Source organism: Epinephelus moara, chromosome 11, assembly GCF_006386435.1.
Source record: "Epinephelus moara isolate mb chromosome 11, YSFRI_EMoa_1.0, whole genome shotgun sequence".
In the NCBI taxonomy this organism is placed as follows: domain Eukaryota; kingdom Metazoa; phylum Chordata; class Actinopteri; order Perciformes; family Serranidae; genus Epinephelus; species Epinephelus moara.
Window position 1 is genome coordinate 18,387,166 of NC_065516.1, and position 26,034 is coordinate 18,413,199.

Here is a 26,034-nt window from a genome sequence, read left to right on the forward strand (position 1 = left end):
TTCACTTGAAATAAAACTGAAGCGTACCTCAACCTGAGCTGGCTGTTGAAGTACACTTTCCAGCCTTGCTTCTGTCTACAACACATTTGTTGTTTTTCAGTGTTGCCTTAGTTGCCTGGAAAAAGATGCAGGACCTCTTTGTGGGGGGTATGACTGTGGGGGACTGCATTCAGACCCATGGAAATGGGGAGGGGATTATGCCTCCATTGGCACTGGGCCTGACTGTTGCCATGGCACATCCATTGTCCTCCAGCACATGGGCATGGCACAGAAACCTCCAGTTGAAATGTTCATGTGCCGGTCTGTTTGTGCCGTGTGTTTTCTTACGGGGAATTATATGATGTATGAGCAGCTACACCTCATCATGTGAAAAAAGCCTCCAGTATCTTATGTGCATTTGGTGCAGACAGATACACCTAAATAATGCATGCAGACAATAAAATGAGTAACTCAGAGTCTGCTTCACAATGCAGTCAGCTTGTGTCTTGAGTCACCACAAGCACTCAAATGGAGCAAATTGCCTCAGCCTGACAAAGCTGCAACATTTTGCTGTATTTCCTCGGCTGTATTTCAAACTCCCGGTGAGTCTCAGTTCCCAAGTAGTATGAGTCATGAGAGGAAGGTAATCACAGGCAATGATGTGGACCGCTGCAGGGCAAGCCCCGTTGTGGAGGAATACCCTTGAGAAAGTCCACGCCGTCTGCAAACGACTGCTCATATAGGTCTTGGGATCGCCCTGGCCGCGCAGCCAATGGTGTAATTCGGTTTATAAGTCTGACGCGGCTTTGTCCAATCAGCGTTGAGGTTATAATAGCAGCCTCGACGCCATTGGTTTATCTGAGACAAGGGCGTTTTTTGCTCGCTCCAACAGCACCATCTCTGGCAGGTGGTGTGTGCTTTAAAACCATACAGTAGGCTAATGTTTAGGACGGTAGATAGGTAGTAATAGGGAAATAAACACACTTTAGGTTGTTATTTTGTCGTCTTTTGGTTGATAGTTTTGCGTTACCCGCCATTACGTTTCCTTTAAACCCACCGGAGTCGCAGTGAATGAGATGAACGTCGGGGTTCCCCTCTTTGAGCCAGACACTTTGTGCTTTACGGTCAGCGGTGAATTAGACAACTGCTCCTTCATCATGCAGCTTCTGAAAAAAGACGGAAAAGCCCTACATGTTGATTATATTTCGCCACCGCCGGTGTAAGTCCTGAATGAGAGAAAATCCTCCCGGCCACGGCTGCCGAGGTCTCACATCCTGGAGCTGCCTCACCTCATCCGCCGGTGTTGCATACAATATGATATGTTGATGACATTTTTTGGAAGTGGTCGTGCCTTTTGTTTTCATTTCGGGATATGCGATATGCGGATCTGTGAGCGCCACGAAACGCAAATGAGCGGACGTTTTTTTCTGCTTTGAAAATGAGGAAGCGTTTTCATAAAGACCCAGAAAATGGCAAGAAGGTCTCGTCGTCCGTGGGCCCGGATTTGAGTAAAATGAGAAGGAAAGGAGCAAATGCAACAGCAGCATGATTTTTTTTCCTACAGAATGACACCAAAGGAGGTAAAACGGTGGAGGTAGAGAAGACGCAGCATCAATGAAGGCGATCTGGACAAGTTTTGAGTCGCTCATAATGAACAGAAATACTTTGCAGCTCGACAGCAGATCGTTTCCACAATATTGAAATATTTTTTCGGCTTTGGGAGATTTTCTAATTCACCACTCATCTATTTTCGCATTGCATTTGTTATCTTTTTCATTATATATTTTGATTTTTTTATACTTTTGATCCGGATCCAGCCCTGACTATTCAATGGAAGTATGTTATCAGCTGCCGGTTTTGCCTCTAGACAGGCCGGTTCCCAAGCATGTCCTCAGCCGGAGGGGAGCCATTAGTTTCAGCTCCAGCTCTTCTCTCTTCGGGGCTCCTGATCCGAGACAGCTGTCACAGGTAAATCATTAAAAATCCTTAATCTGTATATTGTTTTAACATTTAGTCACAGTCGGGTTGGCTCTGGAAATCTCACAGGCCTTTAAACGAGCACCCTTTTTTAACAAATACATGAATAATCCACAGGAATCTTGCAGGTGGTTGTTGGATATCTAGGCCCTAACACACACAGCAGACACTCACTTGCACAGACACACAACATTTTCTTATCTCTCAGCTCTCAACCTAAAACCACTTTGCATTTGTGCATGTTGCCCACAGATAAAGGCCCTCTTGGCGTACACTTTAGCCAGCCCTGCCAGCAAGATGCCTTAAGTGTACCAGTTTACTCCTGGGACTTGCTGCATTTGTCATAAGGAACATGCCACATTGTTATTTATGTTAACATCCCTTGACACATTGACTGAAGAAACATAAATCATTGAGTCATTCTTGAACTTCCTGCTTTCTCAGAGTCTTGAACTCTTGAAAATGAGCCTCTGGTAAACCTGCCTCTATATTTCTGCTCTGCGGTGAAAGAAGAGAAAAGGTAGGCCACAACAGCAGTCTTCATGCTGTGGGGTCACATTTTGCTCAACTCTCATGTGCATAGAAAAACTGCCACAGCAGTTAAATGCATCTGCAACGCATTATCCAAGCATTGAGTCGCTGTTGTGTATAAGCATGTGTATCAGATGATGTACCATCCACCTTTGTCGAGTACACTTGCTTAACTAACTGTAACACACCTGTGCCTGCAACCTCAGCTCAGAGGAGAGTTGCACACCAGGCCACAAGGCAGTGAACTCCTGCCCTGCAGTGTTGCGTTTTTAAAGTAAACACCCTTACAGTTGCTTCACTAGTTTTGCACAAAAGCAACATGGTGTCCTCTCATCTCTGTAGGTCATGTCCCACCAGTTGGCCATGAACAGAAACTCCCACAGCGTTGCATGGCATCTCCCAACACATTAACTAAGCATTAAGTCACTGTCTTTGACCGTGTGAGCGTCCTCTTCAATGGGCCGTCCATTAGCGCTTTATGCAAGATGCTGCTCCACATAACCACCCATTTGTGTCCGCTTTGAACCTACCACACCATCACAGGCAGCTCCCTCAAAGACTAATGCATAGCCTTGGCTATCAAAGGCCCGCAATGTTGCTCAGTCTCAGTGGTCTTTTTTGTTTTTTGTCGCAAGGTTATTAGCGTTTTTGATAGACGTCATCATGAAATGTTGGATAAGCTAGCTGTACAAGACCTTTCTGTCAATCCATTCACTCCATACTCCATCATCATTCTCTGAGTTAGTTAGCAAGAGTTGTAAAACTAATCTGAAGGCCTGCACCTTGGTGGTTCTTGGACATTGCTTCTCAGACCGCAGTCCAAAGCAGGGATCCCTGGAGAGGTCCCAAAACCTCAGAAGCAAAGCCATCTCAGCATAATGCTACACTGCTCATCCTCTGCATACATACACAAGTGTAAAGCTATTGTGTCTCTTGGTTGGGTTCACCAGTTGATTTCTCAATTGGGCCAGAGTTTATTTTCAATCGGCAGGTGTGAGCTGTGTTGTTATCGTGCTCCTTTTGTTGTGAAAAAGGGGTCATTTGCAACAAGCACTGCACTTTGTAATGTTAAGTGAGTTTCCAGTGAAACAATAATGATCTGCATGTCATTTTTGTGGGAAACATTGTTAAATCGCACAAGGTTTACAGACTCTTTTGTGCAAAAACAAGACAGCAACGACAAGGGATTTGGTAATTTAACATAAAGACCTGCTGACATATTCATTTGTCTTTTTTTTTCTCCCGGAACAGTGGCAGAATTGGGTGAACATGCATACATGCATACACGCATATGGCAGTGTCACTCAGCCTTTGTCACAGAGCAATTACACTTCTACAAATATTGTGTTTCGAGCCCTATTTATGACCATAAGGGTGCATTTGTCCTTGGTGGCTGCTGTGTTTTTGTGTGTGGTTCCACAGGCCTGTTGTTTGTGGAAGCAGTTCTGGACTACCATTGCAGAAAGAGGCAGTTAGGCATGTGCCTGGGCTCTGTGGGCAGTGGTTTGGCTTGCTGCCAGACTCACAGATGGCCAGAGTCTCAGTCTCTTTTCTTTCTCTGGCTATCTTGTTCCGCTCACTCACAGGCTCCCTCTCTTTCTTTCTCTTTCTCCTCTACCCCCCTCCTCCCCTTCCCTCGCAGATGAAGACATTTCCTCTTGTAAACGGAGGACGAAAGAGTAGGGTCGAAGACACGACAGTCTCAGAAGAATATGTCACTCTGTGGTCGTGGAATGCTTATGATTGGGTGTAAATATGCTGCTGAAGAGGCGTTGAAAACAGCAACGGCATTAAATAAATGGGCTCATTTAACTAGTACAATGCCTTTATTGTTTTTATTACAATGCATGTTGGCTGCTTGTTGACTAATTCCTAAAAGTGAGGTGGAAGATGTTTTGAATTTCCTTTGCACATAGTGATGCGTGCTGGTCCTCTCTGCCTTCTCTGGACTGAAGCGTAAACACAGGACTGAGACAGATTAGGTGCAGAATGAAGGGACCAGGAGTACAGGACAAGGAGTAGGACACATCCAAAAGTCATGTGGTTCCCATCTAAACTAGAACAAACATGCACATAAAGTTAGTTTGGCTTCACTGCACACATCTTAGAGATGTTACACATGGCAGTACTGGTGTCTATGCCAAGTGGCTGGTTGGCATGATTTGATACTAGTAACACATTCACAGTAGTTGTGCGGTTTTGACGAGATTGTGTAATTGACATTTTAAAAAAAGAAAAAAAAAATCCAGCAGAGATACAAAGATCAATCAACAGATGCACAGTATTGATGAGGCCTGAGCAGTCATATGGCTTGTGGTGATAATGGGAGAAAAGCGGCCTAGACTGGAAACACTGATCTGCTTTTAGCCCAGTCCGTCATATCACAGTCAGAGATGTCATCAAGAGTGTGTTGGCCACTGACCCCAGATCGACTCCTTCTCGTTTCAGATGTTTAAGGACAGGAGATGATGATAGGCCTGTGTGCGTAAGGGCGGGAGATAGTGCTGCTTGTTTCATCCACACTATGGATGTTTCTGAGTAGAGCATGATAAGAGAATACACCACAGTGCTTATATCTGAGGGAGTTACTTTGTTGATTTTAACTGAACCGATAAGCTTTTTTTTTTCCTCTGAGCTTTGCCATCTGATTGACGTAGTTTCAGGATGTGGTAAGAATGCTGAAGGAGCTGTTCAGACACTGAGCCTGGTGTTTCACAACCTTTCACAAAAACTTTAACCCTCTCCCTGCCAAATTTGTTGCTTCTGTGAAATTTGGGTGCATAAGCTGGAATGCGTGGTACTGTTTACAAATCAAGGATTTGTATTATTTTGTAAATAAACAGGAGTCAAACCTTACATCCTGTCTTCTTGTATACATACACACTCTGTCTCTCTGTAAGGGGCCCCTCTTATCACATGACCATTCTGTTTTTGTGCTGCAGTGTCGAGTGCAATCGGCCGTGAGATTGTGGCTCCATACATCAACACACTAACGGACACAATGTCAGGAGCCAGCTGCTGTGGCTGAATAGTAATCATATCTGCTGTAGTCCTATAGAAATATGAGATGACCCCATACAGGAAGGGACAGTTTATTTACCACTGTTACTAGTTTTAAACACCACATAGTTGTCCACAGGCGCACTGGTTGTCGACTTTGGTTTTGTTTGCTCTCCTCAGAAGGTTGAGACTTGCAAGGGGGGAGCATTAAGCTGGCCCAGAGAAGCAATTAGAGCCTGGGGATGATGTTTTAGATGAATGAAATTCCTGCGCAGGGTAGACAGCAAGTGAGAATATGAAGCAAGTCTCACTCTTCCCCCACCCCTTAACTCTACTTGTGTCATAGAGCACTGCCAAAAGCAAGTTTATACAAGGCCCCTTTAAAGCTCTCTGTGTAAAGAGGGCTTAAATCATTTTAAGAGACTTTACCCTCCAGTAAAAAAAACATAATTGGTTGCTGACATATTACTGCTCGACAAGCATGTTGCTTTGTTCTTGTTGCTTTGCGGCTACAACACTGCTCCGTCATCCGCCTACTTAGGCACTGAGCCAGTTTACCCCAGGCCTCCCCTCAGTCCAGCAGCCCTCTCTCAAAAACTCACTGCAGCTGGAGTGTGTCAGAGTGGACAGTGTTCTCATAAAACACTTACAACAGGTAGACTCCATCTAGGGCTTTTGTGTATGCTATGGTTTGTGCACACACACACTCACTTTCTCCAAACCCGTCCGTATTTATGGCCTAACACTCAGTTACTGGAATGTGCCGTCCCACACAGCAGAGCGCTGCAAGAGGTCATAACTCAGAAGGAAGCTTTCAGTTTATGAAACCATGCTGAGTCCAGCTGCTTTTATCTTGGGTATTTACGTGTGTGTGCGTGCACTGCTTTGTTTCTGATATGTCAGTTTATAGGAATACTGCCGGCTTCCTCATTTGCTTGGCCCCAGCTGACTCACTGACTGTGCAATAGGCTTCTCCTCAGCCAAAACCCAATTTTAAAGTTAAATGATATCATAAAGGCAGGTTTTATATCTGTGTTTGAAACAAGGAAGTGTGAGAATGCTGCACTGTGCACTGGACCGTTGAATACCATTTAAAGGGCGTTGGACTACAATATCAGCTCGATCATAATGCTATGATGACAAGGGAGCATGTTTGTAAAAGCCCCTGAGGTGAATGTGAGTTCTTGCAGCTCAGCCAGTGCCTTTTCATTAAACACACACACACACACACACACACACACACACACACACACACACACACACACACACTACATTAGTCCGTCCACTTTAAGCAAACATCATCATCACATGCTCTCAGCATCTGTTTAACCATAAGAGTTAAAAAATGGCAAACATTGAAGACCTGGCGTTACTTACAGTCTGACATGACATGACCTTCTGACCTCAGAAACCTGAATGCTGTGACCCCAGGCAGCGAGACTAAGCCGAGATAAGAAACAGCCGTATGTAAACGAGCTCACGTGGAATTGCAGGGAGCACAATGGGCAGACTGTTATGCTAGCAGTAAACTCCAAACAAAAGTGAATTTGGTTTGTTCTCAGACCGCTGTGAGCAAACACTGACTGGCTGCAACTCCAGGTGTTCTGTTTAAAGCATTCAAAGCATGTTTCCCTAAAATAAGAACAGAGTTTTCGTTAACTTTGTAAAGATTTGTGGAATTAAACAGAAAAAAGGCCTGTAACCAATGCAGATGACAGAATAAGCTAACGATATTTTTCACCAAAAATACAGAGTGAACAGTTTGGTAAGTTCAGACAATGACATCATTTTACTGTGATGAAGCCTTGCAGGAAAAAAAAACAACTATACTGATGAAATGAGGATATCCAATACCTAAGATGATATCTAGTCTCATATCTGCGGGTTTGTGTAAGCACTTACCTGTGTACTAGTGAACCACAACTGTGACTTGATTTGATTATATAACCTTTTCGGAACAATAATGCATGGTCCAATCAGGAGAGGTTTTTAGGCTTGTTGTATTTCTGGATCTTTAAAAGGGTTATCACTGTCCAGGATTTATCAGAAATGGATAGATGATGACTTCATTCCTTAATAGCCCAGTGAGTCAAATTTCACCCTCCACACTCCAGTTTTGCATGACCCTGAAGGGGAAAAAAAGCCTTAGGCCAACAGATTGGTAGAAATTTTAATCCTGGCTCTACCTAGTTTGTTGCCAGAAGCTGTGGGTCAGATGCAAACTGGCAACCAGCACGGCTCAGCAGTGAAGCCAAAGCAAAAGTCTCTAAAGCTGTAATTTCTCTAATAACCACTAGACGCCAAGAACTCTGTATTAAACTCATTGGAAAAATCCAACTGCGTCTACCATGCAAAGATAATGCATTTTTCACCAGTGACTGTATAACGATGGATATCGTGACTGCCCCCCCAAAATGAAGCCAAAACATCTCCCCCTGGTAGCTGGCTGCAGTATACATCATAAACCCGCCCCCTCCATGTAAGCGAATGGGACATGGGCCAAACTAGGGATGTAAATGTTTGCGTATTAATCGGTTAACTGCCAAGAATATATTTGACTGGTTACAGCTTAGTTTTGCTCCTTCTGAGTTTACTGCGCTGCACACCACCCGAGTCAAGTAGAAGCTATCTCGCTAGCAGCGCCGCTCATTTGATGATTACCGCTAGTAACGGCGTCCTGACCCAACAGCATTGCTTTGGAAACATTGTGCCCACCCTCCGGTCTCCCCCCAGGTCACTCCAGTGAGAAAGCACCTCAATTTTGAAACGCAAAACTCCCTTTAGCATTGTTGACTATCAATGTTAGCTCATTTACCAATGTTAGCAGTGTCAACACAGCTAGTGGTGCTAATGTAGTTGACAATGCTGACAGGGTTTTGGGGCTCAAACATCGAGGCAAGCTGGGGGGACACCGGAGGGTATACACAGTCTGCATGTGTTCGGATGTTAACGTGGCTGGCTGGCTGTCAGCAAAGCCAACAGAAAATAAAAGAAAAGGCAAAACATTTAAATGTGTGCTAATGTAGGTGGATAATTGATCCTTCTCATCCATCAATCTGATCTGATCAGAGCTGATCAGATCAGATTGATGGATGAGAAGAGCAGCTGTTTGTGAGTAAAAGCAATCTTTATACTCAGTATACTGAAGGTTAAGTTTCACTTTCACAGCGCCTGGCATTGTGCTGCTCCATCTGTGGAGCAAATAACCAAATGGCGCTCCTAATGTAGGTCCAGGTCAAAAATTAGAAAATCAAAATGTGGCGGCAGATGTTTTAATTGTTGCAGCCCACCACAGAATAAATGAATGTGGGGAAAACCCTGCATTTACATTAGAAAACATTCAAATTTCACCACCCTTAAATGGATAGCGCTTTATAATGCAGCCCTAAACTTCACTGAGGCAATTGAGCACCGGACTAAAAGGAAAAGCCTCTTCTATTTCATGTCTTCTTTTTTTTTTTTTTCTTAAAAATTAACCGGTACTGGGTAATGGGTGTTGTCCTATCAAAAGCAAAATAAACTAAAGCTGACATCCCTAGGTCAAAGAAAAAAAAAATCAAAGCACTCCTCAACTAACTTTTTCATAAAGATGGTTTCTGACATTTTAGGTACTTCTTCTCACGCTGGTGTATGTTCAAGTGTTTATTTTTCTGTTTATGTTTATGCTCATGGTCAAAGGCGCTGATTGCATTTGGGTGTGACGGGTGTAGGGGCGGGATATTGATACCATGGCTCCACTTCCAGATCGCTACCGCACAGACTTCAAATAAAGCCAAATGCACAAAAGGGCAGCACCCGTATCCAGGATATTTTGGCTTCATTTTTGCATCATTGGGAGAAGCGGAGATACAGTGTCTATCTTTACATAGTGTATGATTTTTCCTGTCTTTTCAGTTCTTAAAACAAAGTACAAGTATCAAACAAGTATCAACCTATTGATAATGTTTCGGGTGTTTTATCTGTTTTTCTTCATTCGGTGGCAGATTGTGTAAGCTGTGACCAACCATGATCAGAACCCATGATATGGGCACTGTAGCACTCATGTTTGCAGTTGGAGGGTTGAGATTTACCTTTGACAGTGCTTAGTGCCAGTACCTCTTTGTCTTGCTCAATGTAGGCGTGGAACACAGATTAAAAGCTAAAAAAAAAAATATCCCCAAATCTACTGTTTTTATCAAACAAAGGAGCTAGCAGTCAATCACTACTCTCAGTAACCAAATCAGTACTCATGCAGCTGCTTAATAGTTTAAGAAGTACTTCACTGCTGGAAAGATGGCTTTTTAATAAACCTAGGATGTCTATGCAGGAGAAAGATGCAAATACTTTTTAAAATGGTGCTATAGAACCAGAGAAAACAGAGACAAGGACACTTTTGGTTAAGAGGGAGAAAACCTACAACTACCAGAATGCACTGTGCTGCACCAGACCAATGAACGCTCCAGCTGCTGCGTGATGTAATGTGAACACTTCCGTTTGAAACAGTGGCAAGAAACAATCTGATAATACAGTTAAACAGAAAGCTGAAACATGTTTCTGAAAACATTCGAAGCTAGACATAGGCAACTGGGTAACAGAATCTTGGATCAGCATTGCCTAGTTTTACAGTTTGATCTCAGTGTTTTCGGCCTCCATTTTCACTGTGCAGGAAACAGTATGGCGCCCACTTCCTGTTCACTCTCATTATTACAGCTAAACACAGCGCTAAAATATGTTTCTAAAAACATTGTAGCCATGAAATAGGCAGTGCAGTAACATAATCTTGATATATATTTGATCAGCACTGCCTAGTTTTGCCGTTTGATCGGATTTTGGTTAGGGATGCACCGAATATTCGGTAACCGAATATATTCGGCCGAATATTGCAAAAAAAAACACACATTCGGTATTCGGTGGAATAAGTGAAAAGCAAGGCCGAATAATAGCAGCGTGTTTTGATGACGCAATCAAACAGCGTGCGGTGACGGACGGAGTAAAATGTCGGCAGTGTGGCGATATTTTACTCCGTCCGTCACCGCACTCACATTTGCGACTAAAAATAGTTTTGTGCAGGCAAAATAAATCACAGCACGTTGTGTGAGTACAGATTTCAACCAGCAGCAGAAACGAAACGGCGAATCCCGCCGGTTGTGGGTTGAACGGGGGTCACAGACACGGACAGGAATACGTATTCCTGTCAAATACGGCAGCGCATGATAACCGCTTACCGGGGACGGAGAAGTCTGGCTCCAGGTGAATAACTTGTTGTCATGACTGCCCAAAAGTACCTGAACAGCCGAGCCATGGCGGCACACAGTATGTGGCGTATCAGAGGAGAAATGAGCCGTTCACATTTCTCTTTGTGGCAGGTAACGGTCCACAAACCTCACCGCACTTTAGGGACTGTTCTTTACTTATGAATGGACGTGTCAGGGGAGGAGGGTGGCTGGTTGAATTTTATTTTATTTATTTATTTTATTTTGATCCCCCCTATGTTAATCACTTATTGATGCTGTTTTTGAAGTATGAATAAGTCAATAAGTAATTTATTCAATTAAAATATCATTGATGTATTATAGAAAAGAGATTTATCTTTTTATAAATGACAAAAGGCACATCTGCCTCATTTTTGCTGTGGTATCCTGATACTACTCAGAACCGTGATACTTTAATTGGTATCGTACCGTGGGTCCCAATTTTGGTATCCTGACAACACTAATCTGGAGGGGGTTCATCTGCAAAAACTAATGAAAAACTAAAAAACGGCATTCGGTACTCGGTATTCAGCCAAGCGTTTAATATTATTCGGCTTCGGCTTTGGCCACAAATTTTCATTTTGGTGCATCCCTAATTTTGGTCCGAGTTTGAGAAAGAGGGGTGGGTCAGTGTCTTGATCTGCGTCTGTACGCCTGTAGTTGGAGCAACAGTCCAGGAGCCAGCAAAACTCTACTAGATGATGTAAATTGTGTCATGCAGCAGAGTTTCGCCAGGGGGCAAGGAGGGATTTCCAGGCACTGGTCAGATGGAGGGAAGTTGACCACAGTTAATTTACTCATGCTACCCATATTGTTTTGATATAAAGCTGGTTGAAAATTTCCTTTCCGTGACATTAAGTTGAAGTCCTGCCTTTGACATCCTGCATCTCTCTCTCTGTCCCTTATTTCTCCTCACGCTCAGCTGTGAAGCATGAATGCCAAAACACAGACATTTCAACTGGGCTTAAGTTCATTTCGGACCATGACCGGACCATGGGTTTATGGTTTTGTGTGTGTTGGCACCACAAGGTGTGGCAGGGGTGTGTGTTGTGGGCTGACCGTTTCAAGGGTAAAACCTGACTTTCTCCTCCGTTCACAGCGGGAATGTGACATTGACAAAGTGTTTGCGCTGCCGCCTCCTTCTTACCAGCTCACAAAGGAGCACATGCCAATGTCCACTTAAGTGCCAAGTGGTGGCTGGCCCTGCGTGTGTGTGTGTATCTGTGTGTGTGTGTTTGCAGCAAGCTCTGGCCAAAAGGTTTGTTTGGGCAAGTGTTGGCAGGGCTGGTCACTCTTCCATTCCCAGCCCTAGAGCCAGTATTATACAGTTCCCACGCATGTTACAGCTGATACCAACCCCCTTATACACACACACACACACACACACACACACACACACACACACACACACACACACACACACACACACAAACACACAAACACACACACACACACAGCCAATGCATATATACACACAATCTATAATATTCACACTAACCACTGGTGCTGTGTGTAAACACAGAGGCCTGTTGACACTAAAATACAGCTTTGCAGATTACCCACCCTGAGTCAAGCTGTTTGCTAGCCGGTAAAATATTAGCTTTGGATTGGCGGCTGTCATGAGCTTAGAGGACAGACAGTGTCAGGTGTGTATGTGTGTGTGGAGGAGATTCACAGTAATCCCGAGGATATGAAGTAATGAGTATACAAGCATGCACATTTGTGTTTGCATGTGTTTGCGGTGTGGCCAGTTGACGGTTGTCATGAAATGGCCAGTCATGCAGGCTCCCTGTGGAATGGGTAACCCTAGACGAGGGTAGCCCCAGCAGGGAGAGTAGAGAGTTGGCCCTGAGGGGGGCGAGGATGTGTGGAGTGCATAGAGAGGTGAGACAACACCTCAATGTAGCCTGGAGCAGCTGTCTGTCGACAGAGCAAATATGCAGATACCATACTCGTACCTGCTCCAGCTACCACTGTAGTGCTCTGCTGCTGCGGCTGCCTCCTGGTGATGGATACTGTTGGCAATGGATGGAGTTGCTAGACACAAGTAAAGATAAAGCAGACAACTTTATTTGCTGGGCTCCTCATCCATATTTTGGCAGCTTGTTCGCCTTCAACAGAAGCACCCAAATATAACACTGTATTATTTCACAGTAGGCCAGTGGTAACTGTGACTCCAGAAAACTAAAGAAAATGTTTGTTTCTTGTTTTGTTTTTTGTTTATACCCCAAAACCACGTTTGAGCCCGTATGTCAAAAGATGTAAATGCAGTACTGAAAACTTTTGGTGCATGCTGAGCCAGTATAAACAATTGACTTATTTGGAACGTGCACTTCTGATGCTTCAAATCTTTTACCCAAGGTTGACTCAAAAGTATATTAAAGAAGCAGTAACAGTGTAAAAGTTCTGATCTCAGAACAGCACTTTCCATTAGTTAACCACAGTCTTGAGTGTTCGGTGACCGTACAAGCCGAAAAAATGGCACACCAGTTTGATTTTGTGCAGTAGTGCAGATTCAGCTGATTTGCTTGGACTTGGGGTCCGAAATTAAGACCAGACAAGTGCTAAATGCGGATAGAGTTTCTGTCTGGCTTGTAATTGTTTGTACCAAGATAGTCGTGTCATAAAAAAAAAACATGCTCAGATTCGCTGCTGCATTTTGGTGTCACTTCCAGGTTAGCTGCTCCTGTCCTGTCAGTATTGGAGTTTGAGGCACACACATACAAACACACATGCATACACCAGACATATGTTTTACGTGTGTTGCACTGTGAAACTAACCATCTCGAATACTCCTAGTATGCCTCACTGTTTACTGTATGGAACTATCACTTGCCGCCGTCTGCTGCTGTCGGCGAATATGAAGCAGAGGGTCATAAGTCGCACCCGTATTTATGAAGGGAATAAAATAATTACATGGCTCTGTAGTGTGAACCAAGAAGGTAAACTTGTCATTACCTCCCACATTGTCATTGGTAGCAGATTACAGCTTCAATCCTTCCATTGTTACCTTTCACAATAAAAGCCCTATAAAAGCCCCATAGAAGCCTTTGTACCAGAGGGAACTTGGTCACACACTGAGGCTATGGTAATGAGTTCGATATAGTAAAATAATTTTGCGTAACATTTTGCTCTGACTTCTTTGTGACATAAAAATGGCCATATTTTAGTAAAATATCCTTGGTCAGTAGATTTTTTCATCTTTGCTGGTGAGTCAAAAAGTAAATTTAGGACACTGCTTGAGCTGCTAGGAGAATCATTTTGGCAAATTTCCATCAGGTTTGGTATCTGTGCCTTTCCACGCTTTGAACAACCATGATCACAACCTGTAAAGCAGTTACGGTTGCAACTGTATTTTGGTAGCAGAGTTGTGACACAGGATATAGATGATGACCAGTTTACATAGAATCGTAGCTGTCGGGGCCTCTCCTCATGCTGGAAGCATTCTCAAGGCATTGCCTGAATCCCAACACAATGGCACTGTATACAAAGTAGTTTAAGTGGTTGATGCTGTCACTTGAGGTGATAAGTCCAATGATTTACTCATCAGTTTTCCATCAACATAGCCTATTGTTCCCAAACACAAACAGTAGCAGGACACCAACAACTACAGTCCTCTCCTGTTCACTCTCCATATTGCACAAGGCATGCTATTGTGTTGGAAAAAATCAGCATGAATGATTTAGGTAAACATTGATTGAGTCAACTGTAGCTGCTTCTTAGAAAAAGTCCTCTTGTGATGTGGCTGTCAGAAGTGTTGAGATCATTAGATTGATCTTGCAAAGGAAAAAAAAAAGTAAACTCAAAGATGCGATACAGATGAATAGATTGTTACGATAATATATCAAATACTCCGACACTGCGGAATGGTATTGACTTGTCAAGGGTTGATGGACCACATCTGCCCTGGTTATTAGTTTTACTAAATCCAATTCAAATACAAATTCAAATTCATTCAAATTGCATTCACCTGCTGACGTCAGATCGGGGAAGTCATTTTTTTTTCACTCTATACATTTTAATCTTTGTGCGTTTTACCTTTGTCTTGAGACAGACTTTGAAAGGGAAGTCAAAATGTCACAGAAAACTTATCAGGAGGGTGGGGAAAAATCTTTTTGGATGGGACCCAAAGCAATTTCTCTTTATGGGAAACTGTTTGTGTGTGTATGTGTGTGTGTGTGTGTGTGTGTGTGTGTGTGTGTGTGTGTGTGTGTGTGTGTGTGTGTGTCTACATAACACGTGCTTTTCTCACATGACTGATAGCAGTGGTGTAAGAGCCGTATCAGGCTGATGATATGGAGCTGGAGCATATTTATCAGTGTGGCAGTTTGCACACACACTCACTCTCACACTTACACACTCTCTCTCTGTCACACACGCGCACACACACACACACGCACACAGTAGATTAGAACCAAAGTAGCAACATTATGTTGTGTTTTTGAGGTGTGTGTATAGGGGACATGTAGTTATGATACCACCCACATCAATTCTGGGACCTATGATGTCATTGTAATAATATAATTTGAAACATTGTATTGGTATAAACGTTAGACAAATGTTGATGACGTTTCTTTGTGTTTGTTCAGAGACGAGGGGCCATTTCCTATGACAGCTCTGACCAGACAGCACTGTACATTCGTATGCTAGGTAAGTGTTTCCCCACTCTCAGTGCGTACACACACACACCCCCAGGCATTTTCAGTTGACACACACACATACACACACTTTCCATACATCAATAGGTTTATCTCCTACATGGCCATGTTAATTTCTTTATACACAATGGCTTTTAATGCAGTGAGATGGAAAATGGATGGACAGAAATGCATGTAGAGATTAAGAAGAAATGGGGACGCCCTAGAGTGCATGTCCACTCATTTCCCAGCATTTTGGTTAATCTCTCAATCTGAATAGGCTTAGACTGTGTGTATATGTGGTGTTGAGTGTCTTTGAAGTTTGATCAGGTTTGCTAAGAGTACAGAATTTCATTTTAACCCTCAACGGACAAAGGGTTCATTAGCAGAGTGTGTTTTTTAGTGTTTATGTGTCTACGTGTATATACTGCATGTGTGTATGTCTATTTGCCCATTGCTTCTCTCAGCAACCCTAAGCGGGATAAGCAGTTTAGAAAATGGATGAGAGGACGGAGGGCTCATAGCTCTGCCAGGCAGATGGAGTCAAATGCATCTAGGAAGCAGCCAGAGAAGCTTCCTAATCAATAAGGCTATTGAGGATAATGGTGTGATTAGAGTCTGGGTGGACCCCTGACTTCAGTCTACCCCACACAGATGTGCCCATGCATGCAAGTTTTGCCACCTTGATTCATAAATCAAATGGCGTTTGGCTGGTACGGAGCTCGCAGCGAAAAAGAAAGAGAGAAAGTGTTATCCTGTCAGTGTCGTTCATACGTAGATATCAGATTGCTGCTGTGAAGCACAGTGAGTAGGCAGGGAGCATTAAACAGCAGGGGCAGTTTAGGGCTTACTGAATGCTTTGTTGAAATCCTGTTTACTATAGCTTTCACGTAATATTGCTATACACTGTTTCTCTTAAGCTTGATAATGCCCATGACTCGACTGCTGCCACGTGCTTCTAGTCACAGTAACAGCGATTTATCGAGCTCACTGAAGGAGCTTTAGCTTTTTAATCATTTTACTTGGCCAAGTATGATGGCAGTCTCATACGTCACCCGCATGAAGCATCTGTGTCTGTAGATTTTATATTAAATTGAGTGTGAGGAGAGGCACGCTAATGCAGACTGGTGTTTGCCTGGGCCAGGGTTCAGTCTGCCAAGTTAATGCTGATGTGCTTTCAAATAGCAGGACTCAGAGCTTTCGCCGCATCAGTTATAATGACATGACCTACATCCACCCCAGAGTGCCAGCACTAATGCACCGCAGGGGAAACATGGACCCCATGACTCTGAAAACACACTAATCACACAGGCACTCACACACGTGCCGAGCCTTAGCACATGCATCTGCAGATGTGACAGATGTATATACATGTGGGCACACACACATACACGCACACTCACTGCCTAGGAGTGCATGAATGTAGTGGGTTTTTTTAAGTCCTCATTTATGTTTTGCACGTCAAATGCCACTGATACGGTTTCACTCTCCACATTCATACCAACAACTTTACAAGCAGCTTTTCAAAATAATGTTGAGCGCCGTTATGCCTTGAATTGTAATTCTTAGTTTTTGGTATTTTGATAGGAGCTTGTGTAGTATTCAAACAGCTGTTTGCAAGTAAGTAACATGCTGGTTGGTGGAACACACCTGTGTGACTGCTTTGATTTTAATTCTAATGCACATACGACACAATCAGAAGTGCCATGCTGGAAACATACCATTGCACTGTTTAGCACCTTGATGAGTATACTGCCATATAGAGTCTTGCCGCATATAGAGTGTTGCCTGGAGCACACTAGCATTTTATTGCATCAGTGTCATAGCACCATCCTGTCACCTCACTACGCTCTCACTGCTCCTGACTGCAGTCTACAAGCAGGCCGGCCGCCGTCCTTTTGGTCCGAGTCTGGAGCCTGTTCCTGTTCCTCTGCCTGACTACTAAAAACAGTCATAGATGTACTATAGCTCCCTCTCAGTGGCTCTGAGTACTAATAGTAGAGCAGAATGTCCTGACATGGCATTGCATGCTCAGCTGTTTGATTGACTTGTCTGTCCATTGAATTTTCTCTTCTGGGATGTGAGAGTGTGTGTTTGTGCGTGACTGTGCTCGCACATGGATAGTATACATCAGATTTAGGTCAAATAGTATTTACAAAATCACATCTTTTGCTTGTTTCAGTTTGCTTGAGTACCGAAATGATGAGTTTTACCACATTTTGACATTAGAGTTGAAGTCCTGCCTCACTTTCAGTGCTTGGTATGAGACAGACTATTTCCTAATTGTCATGAAAAGCTGGAACATGATGGTCAGTAGGCCCTCCAGTCGCCCTCAGTATTGCCTGTTGTGTTTACATGCGGGTTTGTTTACATAAGAATGTCACCAACATGATGCCAGAATAAACATTGTAAGACTTGGGAGCATCGATTCTCCCTTTTTCTACTTGCGTGAGTCAGAAAGAAAATAAAACACTTCAAAGATGGTGCAGCGTAGCTTACTGGTAGCCTGCAGCTGCATTTTTGGAGTGGAAGAGTCATAGTCCTGATAGTCGTTAGCTTGCCAACCTCCACAAATGAGGTAAAAAGTCCATCATTTGTATTTTTACCTTGCCAGCACACCGGCCCGGTTATTGAGGTAACTGTGGCGTTCCGGGGGGGCTTCGCTAGCTTATCACAAGAGGCATCACTTGTTTTAGTTTCTGTTGACCACATTTTGTATCAGGTCTCAAACCGAGTAATTTTTGGCTACTCCTATAAAGATACTAAGATAATTTTTAATTATAATTATTTCTGGAACAAAATATATTGTCCAACAACAGAGTGATCGTTACAGGCCAAGTCAGTTAAAAAAAAAAGGATGTATTATTTTGTTAGCATTTAACAACTACAGCTCCCATGAGACTTTGACAGTGATTCTTCTGGGTAAAAATCAAGAGATATATTGCTGTTGAATTCGAACAAATATCTTCAAAATGAGGTATAACTCAAAAAATATGTATTCATTTAGCACTTTACAGTTACAAAACATTTTAAATTAAGGGCATTTAGCACGAAATATCAAATATGTGGGATGCTAACAAACAGAAAAGCAACAAAATGCAATTTATAAAACCGAAATAACATCAACAAAAATAGCAGTCAAGTAAAAAGGAGGATATTAGTGAATTGTAGATTCTTGTTTAGCTTAGGATATTGCTAAAAAAAAGAATCATTTTAAGGTTTTTAGAAGAACTGATGATAAAAACCCTCTGTGATGGGATATATACTGTCAGGCTGTGGCTAGTGGAACAGAGGCAGGATTTCAGCTGTGTTGGGACTTGTACATATATTCGCAATTGTCTTATTATAGTGCTCTGTTCATTGTCCTGTGGTAAAGCTCACCCTTGTGGCACTTAAGATCAATTCCAGTATAAAATCAAAAAAGATTTGTAAATACTACTTAGCTCAGCACATTCAGACACATTTCTTTTCAAGCAGCATGAATCTTGAGGAAATAAGTGCTGATTTCTTCTAGGAGATGTGAGAGTGAGAAGTCAGGTTGGATTTGAACCGGAACGAAGAAGCTCCCACCCATACCTGTGCATCGACTTCCGAACTCTTCACAGTGAGTATGAATCACAGCCCATTACCTTGACTCGCCGGCCTCTTTGATAACGAGACATTATCACATAGTTGGTTCCTCTCCAGCAGGACTGGCAGATGTTTGTGCGCTGCTTTCATGCAGTATTTCACATGATGATAAAGACCAAGGTGTGTCTTGGTGTAAACCATGTGAAAGGCTTTTTATCAAAGCGCTGTGAGTGGATGTGTGATTAATAAGCACTTTCATACTCATTGAAACCTTTTAGAAAACATCAAACAGTTAAAGAGAAGCATTGTGTGTGTTGACATTTTGACCCAAAAGTAATCCTACCTCATGCTGACGTGTTTCCGGATCGCAGCCATGGTTTATTCAGACACAGTGCTTTTCTGTGTGTGCGTGTATGTGTGTGTGTGAGAGAGAGAGAGTGTGTGTGTGTGTGTGTGTGTGTGTGTGTGTGTGTGTGTGTGTGTGTGTGTGTGTGTGTTGTGTGTGTGTGTGTGTGTGTGTGTGTGTGAGAGAGACCACTGACAAAGCATGTCTGCTGTGTGATCCCAGACGAAAGGCTTATGAGTGGGCGGCTGTGTCAGCAGCGACTGTTTGTATATCTCCGTGTTGGTGTCAGATCCCCACCGACTTTGTGCAACCCAAATGATTCTCAGAGCCTAATGAGCTCGTAAAATAAACATTTACCCAAACAAGTTATATTTTACATATTACATCTTTTGTCAATGTTTGTGCGTGTGTGTCTGTGTGTGTGCAGCACGGCTGGGCTATGGGTCCACGTCAACAAGCTCTGCTCCTGAGAGGAGGGTCCACAGACTGCTCAGCTTCCAGAGGTACCTGCACTCATCCCGTCTGCTGCGGGGAGTCCCCCAGCAGATCCCCCTCCACATCCTGGATGAAGACTACACTGGACAGGCCAGAGTATGACACCTAGCTTTATTCATTTCATTTATTTGTATTCTTTTTTTACTTTTGTGTTTCAAGACACATCATCTCACGTACATATTCCGATCTTACATCTACAAAGCACGCACAAAAAGTAAAAAGGAAGAAAAGAACATGAAACTCAAAGTAAAACCAACACCTCAAGTGAACTGTTCACACAAGGAACTACCAAATATTTGCAGATTATCTCGATAAAGAGCTTTTTCTTTTTTCTCCCAGGCTTTCTCAAGGTAACCATATTCACCATATGTGAACAGCCATCTCAGTCTTTGTTCATCCACCACATCCACAAAATGAATACCTGTTTTTATCTTACCAAACAAAGCATCACACAGTTCACATTAATTTCAGACTTTTTTGTCAGACTTCACATCACTAATGTGGTGCTTCTCTTTTCCCTTTTTCGTAGTGCATGCTGGAAAAAGTCGGGAACTGGAATTTTGACATTTTCCTCTTCGATAGGTTGACGAACGGTACGTAAAATATGGTCTGAAACACTGTTGAGAAGTTTTCTTTCGTATTGCACCTGGTCATGTACAAAGCTCAATACATTTTGGCACGACTTCAGTGAATTCATGACAAAACTTGTCGGATTCGCTTTTCTATTGGACCCACAGATTTGCCTACTGGGGAACTTTACAACCATTAGTGCTTCTTTACAGAACTTTCAAAAGAGGTTTTTGGAAATAGCTTTGAGCATTACCAGGAGGTGCATAGTGGTGACGTGGAAGTCTGATTCCCATCTTCCCATAGCCAGGTGGTTTTTGGAAATGAACAGCTGCACTTGAAAAGATCACGTACACTCTAAGAAATGAATACAACACCTTGCTGAAATTTTGGCAGCCCTACTTGACCTATATTGATACTTTACCAACACCTCTATCAGATTTGTCATAAAGAGGATACCAGATTGATACACCGTTGGTCTTCTGATTGAGCCATGATTATTTATATTGCCTCTTATTTTATGTTGTATTAATTTATTTTTCTTGATTGTTACCTACTCTTTTTAAGCTAGGTCCTCTTTTGGTTTGTATGCATTAAACCAGCCTTAGATTCAATGTGTTACCAATGGTGCCATCTATTGGATGCCAGCCGACAGAGGATTTACTGAGTGAATATTACCTCTATAATTGAATCATTGAATTTTATTTTGTATTTAGGCGTCAGTTGCCTCTTGAAGAGGATGCAAAAATATGTTGTTAATTTTCCAACACAGCTGTTATGGGAGTTTGATGACAGTCGTCAAAGAGCAGCAGCAGCTCTTCATTTTGAACCAGCATTCAGCAGTCATTAAAGGAAGCATAATGAATTAACTAATACATATTTCTGCACTGACAGGATTCTCAGTAGATAAGAGCAAGATACTGTGTGTTGTACTATGAATACGAGGTGTGACTCAGATCAGAAATGACCTAAGAAAAGTATGTTCTTGGTTATTATTATGATTGCCATTTATCTGTCTTGATGTATACTGTGTAACTCAAAACAGGAGATAGGAAAAGGGATGGCAAGAAATAACAGCCGCAGTGCTTAAGGTAGAAAAAGGATCACAAAATTAAGTAATTATGGGAAGTGGAGAAGGGGCATTTGAGGCAGGCTCAGAGAAAGTGGATGTACCAATAAAGTTACAAAACAGAAAATAACTCCTGCAATGCACGGAGCATAACAGATTGTACGTTGCATCAATTTCTGACGGTACAATTTCACATTTAAGTACAGGCAAAAAGAGATACACAAACACCATTAAAGCAGAACATTCACTCTTACTGTCTTCTCATTCAGGAAATAGCCTGATCACCCTGACCTTCCACCTGCTGAACCAGTACGGCCTGGTGGAGCTCTTCCAGCTCGACATGGTCAAACTCTGGAGGTTCCTCGTCATGGTCCAGGAGGACTACCACAGCGACAACCCCTACCACAACGCTGTCCACGCTGCAGATGTCACACAGGCCATGTACTGCTACCTGCGAGAACCAATGGTGAGACATGAAAAGTTGCACGAGCGTCAGTGTAGACTGAATCACTGTGACGTCATACAACCACGCCCAGGTAGACAATTGGCAGTTGATTTCAATTGCGGAGATATATGAAATTGGCAAATTTATTTCTGTTCTCATTTTCAGCCCTAACTTTTGAAGATTTACAGTTAAACATAGTGGTCTGACCTATCTCATTGTTATTCGGTCTATGAAATTTTCAGATCTGAAAGTCTTTCACTGTAGGAGTATTTGTATTTTAATGATCAGTCATCATAATTGTTGTGCCATTGTCTTGTGAATGCAGCTTGCCAAGTCTCTGACCTCCTGTGACATCCTACTGGGACTTCTAGCAGCCGCCACACATGACCTGGACCATCCTGGGGTCAACCAGCCTTTCCTCATTAAGACTGACCACTATCTAGCTACACTCTACAGGGTAAAACCACTAAACAGTCAATCTTTAGTCTGCCATAACTTACCTATAAATGTACTGAAGTTAAACTAATGCGTCTATGCACATTTTCTTTTCCCTTTCCTTTGTACCGAGCAGAATACCTCAGTTCTGGAAAACCACCACTGGAAGTCAGCAGTGGGCCTGCTCAGAGAGACTGGGCTGTTCTCCCATCTGCCTGCGGAGGACAGGTCAGTCTGACACTGAAATGATGCTCAGCGTGCCAAGAAAACTCCAATTGAAGTTATTTCAAAAGACTTCTCTGCTGAGCTCACAGAGAAAATGGCATCAGATGCCTCAGCCAGTGCTAAACAATCTGATCATCTCATCTCTCTGACCCCTCAGCCTCAACATGGAGAGGGAGTTGGGCTCCTTAATCCTGGCCACGGACATCAGCAGACAGAACGAGTACCTGTCTAGGTTTCGCAGGCACCTGGACCAGGATAACCTGTGCTTGAGCAACGCCAGCCACCGTCACTTCATCCTGCAGGTCGGTTACCTCCTCTGTCACATAAACGCACACAACTTACGCATCTCTGCGGCAAAAGTGCGGGCTCTTAATTTGTTTTTACTCCCGCCCTGTACAGATGGCTCTGAAGTGTGCAGATATCTGTAACCCCTGCAGACCCTGGGAGCTGAGCAAACAGTGGAGTGAGAAAGTGACAGAGGAGTTCTTCCAGCAAGGTTATCATCTTTTCTGCTACCTGCTGTTATATTGTTTGTCATTCTCCTTCGGTTATTTAGTTTGCTCTTTTCTTTGGTCCCACTACAGCTCCTTCTTTGTTCACTCTGTGTTCATTCTCTGTAACAAAGTCATTCTGTAATAGTTGAACATATAATGCCCTGAAATAGCTCATATATTAATTCTATGATGTGAAACTCTTTTAGGAGACATTGAGAAGAAGCACAAACTTGAAGTCAGCCCACTTTGTGACAGAGGGATCAACACAGTTGGCAACATTCAGATCGGTAAGTAGCTGTGTTGCATACAAAGAAATAGAGAGTAGAGAGAACATTGGGCAGTTTGCTGTGGTCATTTGACACGTACAAAAGAAAATGGTTATTGCTTTTAGTTGTCATGTCACAACACACGTCAGTTTGTTTATACGGAAGTTAGCCTACTACAATAATGGCAATAGTACACATAAAAATGGCCGCTGCTCTGATGCTCCTGCTATGTTGATTTGAGTGGGAATGGCTGTTTCATCTCTATTTCTGTGGTTGTGTATTTGTTGTATAAAGTTTTCACCTAAAACTTGTGCCTAATCTGCAGCCCCAATCTGTGTCTGTTGACTCTTCTCCCCCTTCAGGCTTCATGACATACGTGGCAGAGCCGCTCTTCGCAGAGTGGGCCCGTTTCTCCGACACACGTCTGTCCCAGACCATGCTAGGCCACATGGGGCTGAACAAGGCCAGCTGGGGTGGCCTACAGCAGGAACAAACCTCTGAGGAGGCGGAACCCAGCGCAGCCGGCACAGACACAGAAGACGCCGACGCCGCCACTCGAAGAGACAGCAACATAGCTACAGCCACAGGAGGAACCAGCTCCAAAGAAATACCTCAGGGAAGCAGAGAATCCTGACACTCCTCGTGTGCCCTTTCACCTCAACCTCCCAAACCCCGGCCTCAGGGCCGCATCACACACACTGGGGGCCGGGTGGGGCACGCAATGGCCTGCAGCCCTGCTGCTGCCCCACCTGATCCTAACACCTTGTTTATGTTTTGTTGCTTTTGCCTCTCATCTTGATAAACCACTGATTTTATTTAATTTATTTAATTTTTAATTCCTCTTTTTTGGCATAGAGCAATACATAGATACCTCATTTGGCTACTGCTGTATTTTCTTTTATTTCCTTTGTTTTATTTATTTGTCCACTGTAGTTTTGGCATTACTGACTGAACACACCACTTTGTTTTTTTGTTGATGAACCTTAAGGGGAAAGCAGTATACAAACTGAAGAAGACATTTTTCTGGTATTTTTGAAGTGCCATTTGAAAACAAAGATTTGAAGAATGATCTGAACTGACTGAGACAACTGGAGTATTCAGACATGAGACCCTCCTGAGACTTTAAAGTAATGCCGTGTTGCATTTGTATTGAAGATTCTTCCTCATGTAAAAACAAAAAAAAAAAATGTGACAAGCCCAGTCCTTTTGCTGCCTCTACGAAGACTGTTTACGCATCTCCGTGTTTGTTGTTTCTTTCCCTTGAACTGAAGTGAATCATGTCGGCTCCACGGTTTGCCTTCGAAGCACAGATGTGAAGAACCACTTGTTTGAACTGTCATCCCACTGTTGAAGCCATGAGCAGAACCTTATTCAAACACACCAGATGCCATAAGTAACTCCACCTGTGCTACAACGTGTTTTTGCACTCCCAAATAAAGACGGTGTTGGATGTGCAGCTTCGTCTCCATGACATCTCCAAGAGACCCTGAAGGTATTGTAGACATTGGTCCTTTTCTGATGATGTTTCCGAATCTTCCAGTGCTGGTTGAACTCGGGGTAGCTTCCCTCCCAGACTGGAGATCAGTTACTCACTGCACATGCATCTCACCTGGAACTCCACTCCACGCAACTCGACTCGCTCAGGGTTTTGCCAGTCTCTTATCAAGAGGGAGAGGGGGAGGGGGTGACTGCGGATGATGCAGGGTTGTTTTTTTCCTGGCTAGGCTCTACTGAAGGAGACTCTCCCTCTCCGCAGAATGTCTCTCACAGCCACATGCAACCTAAAGGACTGCTTGATTGATGCCTTATAACTATGCACAAACTATGCTAAGTGACCAAACCAGCTCCTGTTCCCATCAAGTGCATGGTGTGCTTGTCTTTGAATGCACTGTCCGATCCCTTTGCCTTTTTGTTGTGAGGAACAACTCCAGCTGTCTTTTTTTGTACGGAAACAAAATGGTCGAGTGACTTTTGAACATTCCATTTCTTTGTGTTTGGTTTGTCTACTTTGATTCTGTATAGTGGCACAAAATTGTGTTTGTGTTTAAACATTTTGAAAGATAACAGGTGCTTTTCTTACTTTAGCTGATTTGTATTTTGCTGTAAGTGCTGTAAGACTGTTGATAAAACTGTTTACAATTTGTTGCGACAGCCATTTTTGGGAAGACTTCGGTGTCGAGCCAGATTTTGTAAAGGCTTTGCTGTATTGACCTTTTTGATACATGCCTGTTGCAGTTACAATTTGAATAATAAAACCTGTTGTTGACAAAAGTCTCTTTGACTTTCACACGTTTAAAGCAGGTAGTTCAACACTCTAGTCCAGCCGTTCTCACAACGGCAAGGCAACATTTTAAAGGTTCCATGTCGTAAAAAGTCAGATTCCCATGTCTTTTTTTAAGGTCCAGTGTGTGGGATAGAGGCATATATTTATTTCATTAATCCATAGCGACCCAGGATGCCTTCCATACCTTCAGGTCAATTTTCCACAGGTGAATTGTTTGCTCAGTGTCCAGCTTGTTTCTTTCTTTCGTGCTTGTCCGCGTCTTTTCTTTTTCTTCCAGAGATAAAAAAAAGGCAGTATCTCAGTCACAGACTGCTTTGTTTCAATATTCTTTCAAAATCTATAAATTGTTTGCAGCGTGTTTAGGCAGCCCTAGCGCCGACAGCCATCTTTATTCGGCTCAAGGTCCAGCTATGTCCCTCGTTATGTCCTTTTGCTGTCAGAACAATATTTCTATATTGACAGAAATGGTACATTCATAACTCT

The 26,034-nt window shown here is 43.0% G+C and overlaps 1 protein-coding gene across 2 annotated transcripts; it reads left to right on the forward strand.

The window, feature by feature from the left end:
* Positions 1 to 891: 891 nt before the first annotated feature.
* pde7a (phosphodiesterase 7A) lies at positions 892 to 25,538 on the forward strand. 2 transcript variants are annotated; one of them, XM_050056307.1, is made up of 12 exons: positions 892 to 1,947; positions 15,308 to 15,368; positions 18,870 to 18,959; positions 19,699 to 19,862; positions 20,296 to 20,359; positions 21,672 to 21,868; positions 22,173 to 22,304; positions 22,419 to 22,510; positions 22,665 to 22,809; positions 22,907 to 23,003; positions 23,208 to 23,288; positions 23,630 to 25,538. In XM_050056307.1, the coding sequence occupies exons 1-12, from the start codon at positions 1,810 to 1,812 to the stop codon at positions 23,899 to 23,901; spliced, it is 1,533 nt and encodes a 510-aa protein (XP_049912264.1). In that variant the 5' UTR covers positions 892 to 1,809; the 3' UTR covers positions 23,902 to 25,538. The 2 variants fall into 2 exon arrangements, with proteins under 2 accessions (XP_049912264.1, XP_049912265.1); XM_050056308.1 differs by having other exon boundaries at positions 18,873 to 18,959.
* The last annotated feature ends 496 nt before the right edge of the window (positions 25,539 to 26,034 follow it).